At 49.1% G+C, this 14397-nt stretch overlaps 2 protein-coding genes across 3 annotated transcripts in view; one reads left to right on the top strand and one right to left on the bottom strand.

Moving 5' to 3' along the window:
* The window catches only part of IRAK1 (interleukin 1 receptor associated kinase 1), a 35174-nt gene extending 32214 nt beyond the window's left edge, over positions 1 to 2960 (top strand). The window contains exon 14 of the mRNA XM_038747727.1: positions 2050 to 2960. Coding sequence (XP_038603655.1) covers positions 2050 to 2111 — 62 coding nt within the window. The 3' untranslated portion in view covers positions 2112 to 2960. The remainder of the gene's footprint in view (positions 1 to 2049) is intronic.
* Positions 2961 to 12266: 9306 nt separating this feature from the next.
* The window catches only part of TMEM187 (transmembrane protein 187), a 15143-nt gene continuing 13012 nt past the window's right edge, over positions 12267 to 14397 (bottom strand). For both annotated transcript variants that reach the window (XM_038748126.1, XM_038748127.1), the window contains exon 2: positions 12267 to 13360. In XM_038748126.1, coding sequence (XP_038604054.1) covers positions 12434 to 13222 — 789 coding nt within the window. In that variant the 5' untranslated portion in view covers positions 13223 to 13360 and the 3' untranslated portion in view covers positions 12267 to 12433. The remainder of the gene's footprint in view (positions 13361 to 14397) is intronic.

The following is a 14397-nucleotide window of genomic DNA, read 5'->3' as shown; positions in this document are numbered from 1 at the left end:
AAGGTTACAAGGTGATCAGGTTGTCCCACGGGGGGCTCACAGTCTTCATCCCCATTGTAATCAGTTGGGGCAGGAGGGAGAGCAACATCCCGGCTTGCTCTTGCTGGGGGCAGAAGGGCGTAGGGGGAAACAGCCAAACAGGGACACAGGGACACACACACCACACTACATAATAATAATAATAATGTTGGTATTTGTTAAGCGCTTACTATGTGCATAGCACTGTTCTAAGCGCTGGAAAGGTTACAAGGTGATCAGGTTGTCCCACGGGGGGCTCACAGTCTTAATCCCTATTTTCCAGATGAGGGAACTGAGGCCCAGAGTTGTGAAGTGACTTGCCCAAAGTCACACAGCTGACAGTTGGCGGAGCCGGAATTTGAACCCATGACCTCTAACTCCAAAGCCTATGCTCTTCCCACTGGGCCACGCTGCTTCTCTACACACACCTCCCTTCCATCCCCCCACACACACCACACCCCCCCCATCCTTGGACAGCTTTCTCTGCCCCAACACCCACACAGCCTTGATGATGATGATGACATTTATTAAGCACTTACTCTGCGCCCAAGGTACATCCAAGGATAACCAGATCAGACATAGTCCCTGTCCCACATGGGCTCTCAATCTATGTATGACTCGTCTTGGCTGATAATTTATTTTATTTGCTTTGGAAAAGTACGGTTGATTATTCTATTAACTCATCTCTTTGGTAAGACCCTGTTGGTGTGACCACCTAATGGTAATCACCGAGGCATTCGTTCAGCGCTTGCTATGTGTCAAGCACTGTATAAAGTGCCGAGGTAGATCCAAGATCATCAGGTCCGACGCAGTCCCTGTCCTGCGTGGGGCTCGCATTTTATAGATTCATTCATTCGTTCGTATTTATTGAGCGCTTCCTGTGTGCAGAGCACTGTACTAAGCGCTTGGGAAGCACAAGTTGGACGAGGAAACTGAAGAGAAGTGCCTTGCCCAAAGTCTTACAGCAGACTAGTAGCAGAGCTGGGATGAAAATCCAGGTCCTCTGACTCCCAAGTCCCTGCTCTTTCCACAGGTAGGAGGGAGAACAGGTATTGAGTCATCATTTTTACAGATGAGGAAACTGAGGCCCAGAGAAGTGAAGTGACTTGCCCATGGTCACACAACAGGCAATGGGTAGAGCCGGGATTAGAATCAACCCAGGTCCTCTACCCCTAGGCCCATGCTCTTTTCACACCTATCCCTAAAGGTAGGAATGACAGGAAACTGTGGGCTCAAAACTAGGGAATTGTCTCGGGTGTGTGTGTGCATTCATGTTCATCTCCAGTGGTGACCCAAAGACTACGAGTTAGAAATCTTTCCATCTAGTAAATGAGCCACGGGATTTGAAATCGTAAGCAAAGGCTAGGTTCTAATCCCGGCTCCGCCACTTGTCTCCCGTGTGACCCCGGGCAAGTCTCTTGACTTCTCTGTGCCTCATTTGCCTTATCTGTAAAATGGGGATTAAGCCTGTGAGCCCCGTGTGGGACAGGGACCGTGTCGGACCTGGTGATCTCGGATCTACCTCGGCACTTTATACAGTGCTTGACGCATAGTAAGCGCTGAACGAATGGCTCGGTGATTTATCATTAGGTGGTCACACCAACAGGGTCTTACCAAAGAGATGAGTTGTTAGAATAATCAGCCGTGCTTTTCCAAAGCAAATAAAAAAAATTATCAGCCAAGACGAGTCATACGTAGGTTGAGAGCCCATGTGGGACAGGGACTGGGTCTGATCTGGTTATCTTTGGATGTACCTCGGGCACAGAGTAAGTGCTTAATAAATGTCATCATCACCATCAAGGCTGTGTGGATGGTGGGGCAGAGAAAGCTGTCCAAGGATGCAGTGGCGGGGATGGAAGGGAGGTGTGTGTGTGTAGTGTGGTGTGTGTGTCCCTATATCTAACCTGATTAGCTTGTATCTACTCTAGTGGTTAGTACAGTGCCTGGCACATAGTAAGCACTTTTTTAAAAGTGGCTGCTGGAAAAAGGCCGAGTCCCAAAGTCTAACTTGATTTCCTTTTCTTTGTTCAGGGTTGGTACCAGAGCCCAGAACCTCCCAAGGACCAGAGGAGAGCGATGACTTTCAGAGCTGAGTTGCATCTGTGGACAGATACCCAAATGTGGAAGAAAAAGTTCTCATTGTTGGAAGTTCTCAAAGTGCAAGAACACTTTACCCCTCAGGCTCATCCCAGCTGCACTTTGGGGAGCAAGAATGAAGGCCCGGGCCCACTGCAAGGGAGAGGAGAGCAGAGGCCGGGAGAAGGATCCCAGAAGCTGACGATGGTCACCCCAAGAGCTGCCGCGACCCTTGTCCCAGCGGTCTAGAGGCCACAGGTTTCACGCCGACACCTTCCGAACAGCTTCCGACGTCCCCGTCGATCCTCCCATCCAACTTTTTTAGAATGCTTTGGATTTCTCCAGTGAGGCCTTTCAGAGCCGATCCCCTGATGAGAAACCGTGCCGTTTTGTATTTTGAGAGCTTGAAGCTGGGAGGACCCCGCTGTTACGTTGGCAGGAATCTCTTCATCAGCTTGCGGTACTCTGTGCCCTCCAGCTCCGTGCCACGCATCTGGAGCCGAGGGTTAGTGCTGGGGAGGAAAGGGTTTGAACCAGAACGGCCCAATTCTCTCCACGTTGCTGGGAGAAGATTATCCACCGGGGCGGGGAGAGATGTGTGTGTCTTCAAAGAGTGTGGCAGTTCACTTTTCCCTACTGTTAGCAGGAGCTGGGCTGGGGGAGGTGAGTTAGGGAGTTGTCAGTGGAATTGGGAGTAGGTGGGGGATTTTAACATCTTCCTTCCCCTAAGAGTTTGACATGAAAAAAGCGAGTTCCTGAGAGGGCACTTTAGAAGCGGTCACACTCTCAATCAGCAGTATCGATTGAGTGCTCAGTGTGGGCAGAGCACTGTACTAAATGCTCGGTAGACACAGTCCCTGCCCACTAATAATAATAATAATAATGATAGCACGTATTAAGTGCTTACTATGTGCAAAGCATTGTTCTAAGCGCTGGAGAGCTTACAAGGTGATCAAGTTGTCCCACGCGGGGCTCACAGTCTTAATCCCCATTTTACAGATGAGGTAACTGAGGCCCAGAGAAGTGAAGTGACTTGCCCAAAGTCACACAGCTGACGATTGGCGGAGCCGGGATTTGAACCCATGACCCGTGACTCCAAAGCCCGCGCTCTTTCCACTGAGCCACGCTCACGGTCTAGAGGGGCTCACATCATTCAGACAAACACTGTGAACCGATCGCGGCCCAAAAGCTAGGCTGCAGCAGAGGAAGGGATGATTCTGAACCGTAATGCAGGTGCGTACGGATGCACCTGTGAGGACTCAGATGAAAAATTGATAAGACTAGATACACGCTGCATCGTTAAGCTTTTCGGAACAACGGAGGCAAGACCTTTTTCGTGGGTGCAAAGCCATCAAAGTCTGAGGAGTCGATGCTCCCCAGTCCTCTGTCTAGAGATATTTCTCTCCCTGTTCTGATCCTGGAGCAGGTGAAATCAATCAATGGTATTTATTGAGCGCTTACTATGTGCACTGTGCTAAGCACTTGGGAGAGTATGATATAACAAAGTTGGTAGGCATGTTCCCAGCTCACAGCCTAGAGGAAAGAGACTCCGATGTTTAAGTCTCGAGTAACGCATCGGGTCTGCTGGCACCGCATCTGCTCACCTCTAACGGAAAGACTCAAATGCCTGACGGGCTGTAGCTTTAGCCAGTTCTTCGGGCCATTACGGAAGGGGTTGCCAACAGCAGAGTCCTGGGCGGCGGCCCCGTTCTGCCAGGATCGTGAGATTTCTGATTTGGGGCAGGAGAAGAAAGACTGTATTGAAGTGACAGAAAGGGAAAGAGGAAGGAGCAGCGGTGGCTGAAGTGCAGAGCGAGCCCCATTCATACTTGAAAAAAAGAACCAAAAATAACCAAATCCTTCACGATAAGTAACTGCTCTGAAAGGCTCGGACGCCCTGCAGCCGCCGGTGGACACGGAGCCGCTGGGTTGGAATGGTTTCGCTTCCTCCCAACCGACCTCTCATCACTACGTAGAAGGCCCGGTGGGGCCGACTTTGAACAAAGCTATGCATTGGTGAAGATGAAGTTTTTCCCAGAGCAATAAAGGTTTTTTTGTATATTTTTTAACCCTGGGCTGGCTTTGTGGAGCACGCAACGCTCTCCAGAAAGCTCACAGGCTCTCTTTTGAAAGTCGTTCACGTCATTAGGGTCTTTCAGCTGGGATGGCTAAACGGTGGCTTTTGAGCCACTTCCGGCTGTTTGGAAGCCAAAAATTAGCTCTGTGAGCACATCCGGGCTTTGGCGCCCGGCCCGTCAGTGGATGGATTGAGCCGGGGTTCTCTTCCACTCACCCCAGGTGGTCCCGCCTCATTGGGTTTGCTCCCACACACTCTCCTGAAATTAACTGACATTTATAAAACTCTCACAGCCAGAAAACAGCCGGAAGGTTCGGCAGTGGCTGTGAGGCGTGAGGCCGCCCCAGGGGACCGGCCAAGGGGCTCAGGTGAGCTTTCCCGTCATCCGTCTCCATCGTGGGGCCCTCAAAACTTCTGCAGACGCCCACGCTGAGGAGCGCTCGGATCAGGAAGTTTGACCATCCCCACCAAGACTCTCCCTCCGACTTAGATTTCTGAGCCCCACGTGGAACCTGATTAACTTGTATCTATGCCCAGCACTTAGTACAGTGCTTGGCGCATAGGAAGTGCTTAAATACCAAAATTATTATTACTGATTTACAAAGCCAAAGGAGTATACAGCTCTCCCTTCGTTATTTACATTTCTTTCTGCACAGATTGAGAAACATGTCCAAGGGATCACGGAACTTCTTTTGAGTGGCCTGTTGTTCCTAATGTTAAATCAATCAATGGTATTTATTGAGCGCTTACTCTGTGCAAATCCTTGGGAGTACAACAAATTAGTGCACATATCCCCTGCCCATATCAAGCTTACAGTCTAGGGAGCGCTTCTACTGTTCATTTTCCAATGGCTTCTTTTCCAGTGCTTTCAAACATGCTGTCTCCCCGTCCAAAAAAAATCCTTCTGTGACCCCAAAGCTCCCTCCAGTTATCGCCCCATCTCCCTCCTACCATTCCCCTCCAAAATCCTTGAGCGAGTTCTCTCCACCCGCTGTCTCAAGTTCCTTTCCTCCAATTCTCTCCTTGACCCCCTCCAATCTGGCTTCCATCCCCTTCAGTCCACAGAAACCGTCCTCTCAAAAGTCACGAATGATCTCCTTGCCGAATCAGATGGCCTCTACTCCACCCTAATCCTCTTCGACCTCTCAGCTGTCGACACTGGCAACTACCCCCTTCTCCTGGAAACATTATCCAACCTCGGCTTCACTGGCACTATCCTCCCTGTCTCTCTGGCTGCACATTCTCAGTCTCTTTTGCAGGCTCCTCCTCTACTTCCCCCCGGCCCTAACTATGGGTGTCCCTTAGATTTAGTTCTGGGTTCCCTTCTATTCTCCATCTACGCCCACTCCCTTGGAGAACTCATTCTCTCCCATGGCTTTAACTACCACCTCTGCATATGATTCCTAAATGTATAACTCCTTCCTTGATCTCTCTCCCTCTTTGCAGTCTCCCATTTCCTCCTGCCTTCATGACATCACTACTAGGATGCCCTGCCATCACCTCACACTTAACATGTCCAAAACAGAACTCCTTATCTTCCCATCCAAACCCTGTCCTCTCCCTGACTTTCCCTACACCGTAGACATCACCACCATCCTTCCTGCCTCATAACCCTGTAACCTTGGTGTTCTCCTCGACGCCCCTCTCTCATCCAACCCACATATTCAATCTATCACCAAATCCTGTTGGTTCAACCTTCACAACATCGCTAAAATCCATCCTTTCCTCTCCATCTAAACTGCTACCACGTTAATCCAAGCACTTATCTGATCCCGCCTTAATTACTGTATCAGTCTCCTTGCTGACCTCCCTGCCCCCTTTTCCGTGCCTCTCCAGTCCACTTCGCTCTGCTGCCCAGGTCGTTTTTCTACAGAAAATTTCAGTCCATGTTCCCCATTCCTCAAGAACATCCAGTGATTGCTCATCCACCTCTGCATCAAATAGAAACTCCTAACCATCGGCTTTAAGACACTCAATCACTTTACCCCCTCCTATCTCACCTCGCTACTCTCTTACCACCCAGCCTGCACACTTCGCTCTTCTAATGCCAACCTTCTCACTGTACCTCGATTTCCTCCATCTTGCCACCGACCTCTCGCCCACATCCTGCCTCTGGCCTGGAACGCCCTCCCTTTTCACATCCAACAGATAATTACTCTCCCCACCTTCAGAGCCTTAGTTAAGCTGCCATCTCTTCCAAGAGGCCTTCCCTGACTAAGCCTTCACTTCCTCTTTTCCCACTCCCTTCTGCATCACACTGACTTGCTCCCTTTATTCACCACCACCGTCCACAGCCCCACAGCACTTATGCACATATCTGTAATTTATTTATATTAATGTCTGTCTCTCCCTCTAGACTGTAAGCTCATTGTGTGCAGGGAATGTGTTATATTGTAGTGTTGTACTCTCCCAAGCACTTAGTATAGTGCGTTGCATGCAGTTAAATGCTCAGTAAATACAATTGATTCCAGTGGGCTCCCTGCTCTATTGTTCACTTCAATCAATTGCTGATATTTATTCATTCATTCATTCATTCAATCGTATTTATTGAGCGCTTACTGTGTGCAGAGCACTGTACTAAGCGCTTGGGAAGTACAAGTTGGTAACATATAGAGACGGTCCCGACCCAACAGCGGGCTCACAGTCTAGATTTACTGAACTTCTGTGTGCAGGGCACTGTACTAAGCTTTTCAAGGAGTACAATGCTCTCCAATTAAGCCTCCAAGAGGCCTTCCCAGACTAAGCGCCCCTTTCCTCTTCTCCCACTCCCTCTGCATCACCCTGGCATGTTCCCTTTGTTCTTCTCCCCTCCCAGCCCCACAGCACTTATGTACATATCTGTATTTATTTGTATTGATGTCTGTCTTACCCTTCTAGGCTGTGGGCAGGAGATGTATCTGTTCACGTCTGTTTATTGTCGTATTGTACTCTCCCAAGTGTTTAGTACAGTGCTCTGCCCACAATAAGTGCTCAATAAATATGATCGATTGAATGAATGCATGCAATAGAATGAGTGGACTTGATCCCTGGCCTTGAGGTGTTTCCCACCTCTTAGTTGGAAGAAGTGTTTTTTTCTCCACTTCCACTTTTCTTTTCCCCCACTCCCTGGCTGCATTCAACCTACTGTCAACCCTGGCCATTCTGCTGGGATTTCTCCCTCACACTATACTATGGCCGCTTCCCTGCCACTGCTCAACTCCTTTCATCCCCCAACCCCACCTCCACTTCAGCTCAGAAACATTTTGGAGTGAATAGACACAGTGAACACTGGGGGTTTTTTTTGGTGGGGGGGATTAGGTGGGGTTTTTTTTGGCAGGGGGTCCTTTTTCTTTAAGAAATTATGCTGTGTTTTGACTTAGAGGGTCTCGAGCTAATCCTCCCCCCTTCTAAAAACACTTTGCCCTGCCTTTTCTCAGAAAGCACCCCCTGAGTATAGCCAGGGAAGCCTAAACAAATTATCCACCAGGATGTCTGCCCACACCAATGGATGCTTCTGCCTTTGGGGTAACGAGGACCTTAATGATGACGTACCATCATCATCAATCGTATTTATTGAGCGCTTACTATGTGCAGAGCACTGTACTAAGCACTTGGGAAGTACAAATTGGCAACATATAGAGACATATGAGTTTGAGAGAGAAGATAGAGCAATCCAGAATTTTCACCAGAAGCGTAAAGAAGCAGACGGACTTAGGGTCCCTGGATCAAACTGGTATGCCAAAGAAGCTGGGCCACTGACTCAGTATGGATTTAGGAGGGATGCTCAGGGAGAGATGCATCTCCAGGGTGGCTTAAGAGCGATAAGTGGCAGATTTCTCCCCGCCTCGGATCCTTCCGACTCGAACGCTAAGTCCGTTTCAGAAACCAGGCTGACGTTTGGTTTATAACCTCCAGGCTCGGAGCCCCCGGAGAAGATTTCTGCGGCATCTTGATTTTTCTGCGCTCCCCCAACCGAGCCATGACGCAGCCCACAGCTTGCGGTCTCAAAAATGATCGCCGCCGCGGGCCCCTCTGACTTCTGAGCTTGTGTAACCCAAAGGGATCATGGCGGTGCGTTGCGCAAGGCTGAGATGGGAGAGCTGGAGAAACAAGTCCAAGCAGTGAGTGCTGACTCCACATCACGTGGTGGGAGGCCCGCTGACTGAGCCTCGATGTGCGCCAGACAACTCGAGACCGGAGATGATGATATTTCCTGCTGCTCCAAAGGGAGGGGGCTACAGTGACGTTGTGAGGGGAAAAAAAAGTGTCCCTTGAGTGCCTGTGACCATCTTAATGCTGGGCCAAACAGGCTCACTAGCCGCAAGTGGAATGGCCTTTGCTCAGGCTTCTCTCCAGCGATCTTGTAAAAGTAACAACACTTCCAGATTGGCCGGAGTCAGAGGGGGCCTAGTGGGAGAAGCTTGGAAAAGAAATCCTTCCATATTGGCTGAGGCAGGATAGACCCTGCCCCAGACTAAACTACTCCCGGCTCGGAAATCCTTGAGTACGCTAGGTTTTCCCATGAAAGCGAGCAGCTCCGTTCGACTCAGCTCAGCTCAGTTGCCCTGTACTGAGTAAATGCAGGCTATCCTCCCGGCTTGTCTCCGCTCGGTGGGATTCAGCCGCCACATTCCTTCTTAACATTAGCTGTAAACTTTTTCTTTCAATTTTTCAGGAGCGTGGCTTGGGTTCTGTAGGATGCTGGTTGCTGTAGCAACCTTGGCTAAGGGCTTGAGAAAGGAAACTGCTTTCCATTGTCAGCGGGGGAGTCGGAGGGGGGTTGGGGGGGAGAGAGCTGGACTGGAGCTGTAGCAGATGAAGGCTGCATATTAACCAGAGCAGAGGCAAGGCTTTGAGGAGGGAAATGAGGTGGAGACCACCCCCCTGGGGAGGGGGAGGCCCCCTGGGAAGAGCTCTTCTCTAGTAAGAAATGCCCGTGGGGTCAAACCGACCCCCCAACCACCACCATTTTCACCTGGCACACTACCCACATAGAAGTAGGCACCCTACGATTCTCCAGAAGCATTCTGAAATGATTCCTTTCAAGTCAGAGAGCATTCTTAAGAAGCAAAAGAATGGAGCGCGGGACCCCCCCAGATCATGATTCAGCCTTGATTTCTAACCTTGGACAAGTCATTTCCTTCTCTCTTAGCCTCTGTTGCTAAGGCACTATTACCCTAACACCCAGGAACTAAGGCAAGAAGAAAGCAGCCTGTGGAAAGAAAGAAACAGCCCCAGAAGAGAGGCTCCCAATTTTTTTTTTTCAACCAACAGATATCGCTTTGGCACAAAACTCAATTTTGCCAACCCCGCCATTCCTGTTTCCCGGATGTCTCTCTTCCATGTTCTCATGCAGTTCTGGGCTGACTGGTGGACACGTTTGCCTTTCTACCTGCATGTCCATGTAGTCTGTGTCCATCCGTGCACACTCACAGATGCCGCTTCTGCTCCTATCAACACTGTATTGAACGCGTGGGCCCAGAGCACTGTAAAAGATGCTTGGGGACCCAAAAAAGCCCAATCGTCAAACACGGTCTACCGCTGAGCTGGAGGAGTTTGCTGACTGAAGGGCAAGAGAAGCCAACAAATTGATGCACTGACTTCATTCATTCATACATTCAATCGTATTTATTGAGCGCTTACTGTGTGCAGAGCACTGGACTAAGCGCTTGGGAGGTACAAGTTGGCAACATATAGAGACGGTCCCTAGCCAACAGTGGGCTCACAGTCTAGAAGGGGGAGACAGAGAACAAAACACATTAACAAAATAAAATAAATAGAATAAATATGTACAAGTAAAATAAATAAATAGAGTAATGAATATGTACAAACATATATACATATATACAGGTGCTGTGGGGAAGGGAAGGAGGTAAGGTGAGGGGGATGGAGAGTGGGAAGAGGGGAAGAGGAAGGAGAGGGCTCAGTCTGGGAAGGCCTTCGAGGAAGGCCTCGGAAGGCCTTAATTCCGAGGAGACAGAAAGAATAAACATGTGTAGGTGTCTGGGCCACAAAGGTTTGATTTGGCTGATGCTATATAAACAACATATGATGTTCTATTATATAGGACTATTAAAAAAACAAAACGAGCAACATCTAAAGTAGTTACTTAACCTTTGAGTGCCATTAGCTCAATAAGGTACCCAGTAATGAGTGTATGCCACTAGACTTACAATCCAAGTTAGCCAGAGGAGTTACACCAGTCAATCAATCAGTCGCATTTATTGAGCACTCACTATGCACAGACCATTCATTCATTCAATGGTATTTATTGAGCGCTTACTGTGTGCAGAGCACTGTACTAATCAGTCAATCAATCAATCATATTTGTTGAGCGCTTACTATGTGCAGAGCACTGTACTAAGCGCTTGGGAAGTACAAATTGGCAACATACAGAGACGGTCCCTATCCAACGGCGGGCTCACGGTCTAGAAGGGGGAGGCAGACAACAAAACAAAACATATTAACAAAATAAAATAAATAGAATAGTAAATATGTACAACACCTGACGCGTTTGTAGTGAGCGCACAATATGAGAGTTGGTAGACACGTTACCAGCCCGCAAATCAATGGTATTTACTGAGCACTTGATATGTACGGAGCACCGTACTTGAGACAGTACAATAAAGCAGAGTTGGCAGACACGTTCCCTGCCCACAACAGCTGACAGTCTAGACGCCGCTTTGCACGTAGTAAGCGCCCACTAAATACCACTGATTGACATTCATTCCCCTTTCTGGCTGGGAGAGCATGGAGGGCCAAAGCAGCCTTCATGCGGCGAAAAACTAAGAACTCTGGATCCCTGGGCTAAGGGGGATCTTCGACTCAACTGGTCGGGTCTGTGGCTGCCGGCTTCGAGTCTGTTTTTGCGGTTAATTCTTTAGAGTTTTTCTGTTAATATTTCCAAAGATTCTGTAATTCAACTCTGGGAGATACCTCCCTCTGCTGCTTGCATTGTAAACTTCTGGCAGGCGGGGACCTTGACTACTACTACTGGTTTAAGTGCTTTTTCTCAGGGCTCGGGTCAGTGTCCTGGCACTCACAGTGCACTTAATAAACTGGTTATGACAACGATTTAATCTTCCAAAACCCAGGCATAAATCTCTAAGTCCCTAATACCATAATAAAGGCAGTGTTTGTTAAGTACTGATAATATAATAATAGCAGTATTTAAGTACTTGTTTCGAAAACTGGACTATGGTAGACGGGAGGTAATCAGGTCAGGCACAGTTTGTTGTCCCACGTGGGGCTCACTGTCCAAGGGGGAGGGAAAACAGGTGTTTAATCCCCATTTTACAGAGGGGGACTTCACTGTAAAACTGTGAACCTGAACTGAGGCCCAGAAAAGTGAAGTGACTTCCCCAAGATCGCAAAGCAGACAAACGACGGGGCAGGGGGTTAGAACCCAGGTGTCCTGAAGTTTTCTTAGATTACTATAGTGTGCACCTGTTCCTTAATTTTGGGACCCTTCTAGCGCTTCTATTTTAAAAAGCACAAAGAGCTTTCCGTATCAACCCTCCTCTAGCAGTCGGTGACGTAGGCTACCGAGCAGTGGTATTAATTGAGCACTTACTGTGTGCAGAGCACCGCACTAAGCACTCGGAAAAGTACAGTGCCAACCAAACACACTGCCCACTCCTTCCCCCTTATAAACCTCCAAGAATACTTAGTACTAAGCCACAGTACTCCGTTGGGGAAGGAATAGTGAAGATCTTGTGGGCTCATTAAGCTCTCTCTCTCTCCAACTTCCCTTCAGGGTGCCTATTGGCCTTCGTGCATCAGGGCAGCTCAGGGAAGTCTTTGAATGAATCTCTCTTTAGACATGCATGTTTCAGGCTCATCTGAATTTCCATTCAAGGCAATTAAAAGGACATTTAAATGATCCAATAGCAACCCCCCCCCAAAAAAAAAACCCCCTAAAACTACACTTACCTCCATCCAGCCTCATTTCCACCTTCAGACCCTCCTCCTCCCCACCCACACAAGCCTGCAGTTTAGAATCTGGAGGAAGCGTGCGGAGAGAAAAGATGAGGAACCCCCGTTCTTCCTCCCACCACCCACTCTCCTCTGGCCCACCTTCTCCATGAAGCCTTTTGGAGGAAGAGAGAAGATACACTTTTATGCATAAACTTGTCTTTTATTATCTTTGCTGTCAGGGGACAGGTTCAGCCCAGCTAGTTCGCTTCATTGTTTATCCGTGTTGATGATTGTGGAGGTACACAGCCACAGGATGCGGGCGAAATGTCATCAAAAGGCAGGTTCTTCGGGCCGCAGTTGCCCCTTTTACAGCTTCTTCCTCTGTGGGAAATTGTTCAAGTTGGTCAGGAACAGGAAGGCAAAATGGAACTGCAAGACATCACACACTTTGGACCAGAAGTGTCCGGTCATCTGCCGAAAGAGAAGCCACTGGGCGAGCCAGCGGTCACCTAGCTTGAGGACCACAAAGCCCAGGCAGGAGAGCACAGCCAGGGCCATGGACGAAGCGGAGCAGGCATTTCCGTGGCGCCGGTTTGCCCGCCACGCATGCCACACAGCTAGCAGGATATGACACCCCAAGGCCAACTCGAATCCCCGCCGGTGCAGAAGGGCGAGGCAGTAACTAGACAGCGAGATGCATTCGATGAGGAAGAAAGTCTGGGGCTTCCAGCCCTCCTCCACGAAGCGGCACCAGGCGATCGACCAGGCAAAAATGGGCAAGGTGAACCACTGGTCCAGGATCGCGGAACGGCGCGTTTGAGTCCAGATCCGCACCCACTGGATGGGACCGTAGGCCAGCGCCATGGTAGCAAAGACATCCTTCAGGTAACGCACCCGTGGTCCTTCCTCTCCGTTTCCTGGGGCCTCGGGGTTTTTGCGGAGCCAGTGCCAACCCAGCAGCAGGTAGCCTACGTTGACGAGGGAATTGAAGGGCATGGCTAGGAAAGAAGGCAAGCCGGCTACCGGGGCTTCTGCATAATGTTCGTAGCCCACCTCGGTGAAGACGGCGTCAAACACCCCAGCGCTGACGGTGGCGACACACAAACAGCAGGCCGCGCCTACGTGTAGCACCGCCTGTCCGAATTCCGGCCTCATTTCCGACGGTGGCTGAGATTTCGGTTAGAGGTTGAAAAACAAAAAACAGCAACGACAGTGAAAACGCACGTTGCCGTCCAGTCGGTCCTTAGAGCAAAAAAAAGTCGTCCTCAAACGCATTACTGTTCTGGCTGAAACCTGCAGGAAGTCCAAACAGATTGACCCTCAGAGTTTCTGAAGCAGACATGCCGACCTTTCCCCAAGAGGGGAAGGTTGGAAAGATAGCGCGGGGATTGGCTCGATCCGGGTGGCAAACTTCCTCCTCTTCTACGCACAGCCTACTTACTTAGCAAGTCAGAACAGGAGTCTCGTGACTCGATAACCCCCTCTCGTCGGATCACTTCATTCCATCAGTCGAAATCAAAAGGAAAAAGTACACGTTTTCCTTTCCATACTCCCCGGACCCTTTCTCTCTGGTTCATCAACAGGCCCGTTCCTCAGGCAGGCACCGGATTGAGAGGTTCAAAATCATCAATCGTATTTATTGAGCGCTTACTATGTGCAGAGCACTGTACTAAGCGCTTGGGAAGTACAAATTGGCAACGTATAGAGACAGTCCCTACCCAACAGTGGGCTCACAGTCTGAAAGGGGGAGACAGAGAACAAAACCAAACATACTAACAAAATAAAATAAATAGAATAGATATGTACAAGTAAAATAAATAAATAAATAGATAGATAGATAAATAAATGAATAAATAAATAAATAGATAAATGAATGAATGAATGAATGAATGAATAAATAAATAGAGTAATATGTCTCCAGTCTCCTGGTGCCCTGGGGGAAAGTCTAGTTCCGATATTTCGGGGAGCAGCTGAGGAAAGCCCAGGTGCAACTACCTGCACGGGTGTTCAACCTGCGCCCGACCAGATTAATTTATACTTAATCCCTGTGTTTCGAACAGTGTTTGACACATAGTGAGCTCTTAAGCAGTGCCATTAAAAAGAAGCGGTTGTCATGAGTCTCGGTTCCTTCTCCCCCTTCCCTGTTCCTTACTGGGACAATTTGAGGTGGGGGGGAAATAAAAGTTAGTGGTTGTGGGGGGAAGCCCCGGTTAACCAACAAAGGAGAAAAGCTACAGGAAAACAGTCAAAGGGATAGCAGTGTAGGGACCCACTGGGGCTATTGTTATACTGCACTCTCCCAAGCGCTTAGTACAGGGCTCTGCACACAG

This window comes from Tachyglossus aculeatus, chromosome 6 (assembly GCF_015852505.1).
Source record: "Tachyglossus aculeatus isolate mTacAcu1 chromosome 6, mTacAcu1.pri, whole genome shotgun sequence".
NCBI classification, from domain to species: domain Eukaryota; kingdom Metazoa; phylum Chordata; class Mammalia; order Monotremata; family Tachyglossidae; genus Tachyglossus; species Tachyglossus aculeatus.
The sequence above is the reverse complement of the archived record's forward strand: the minus strand, read 5'-3'. Positions and strand labels throughout refer to the sequence as shown.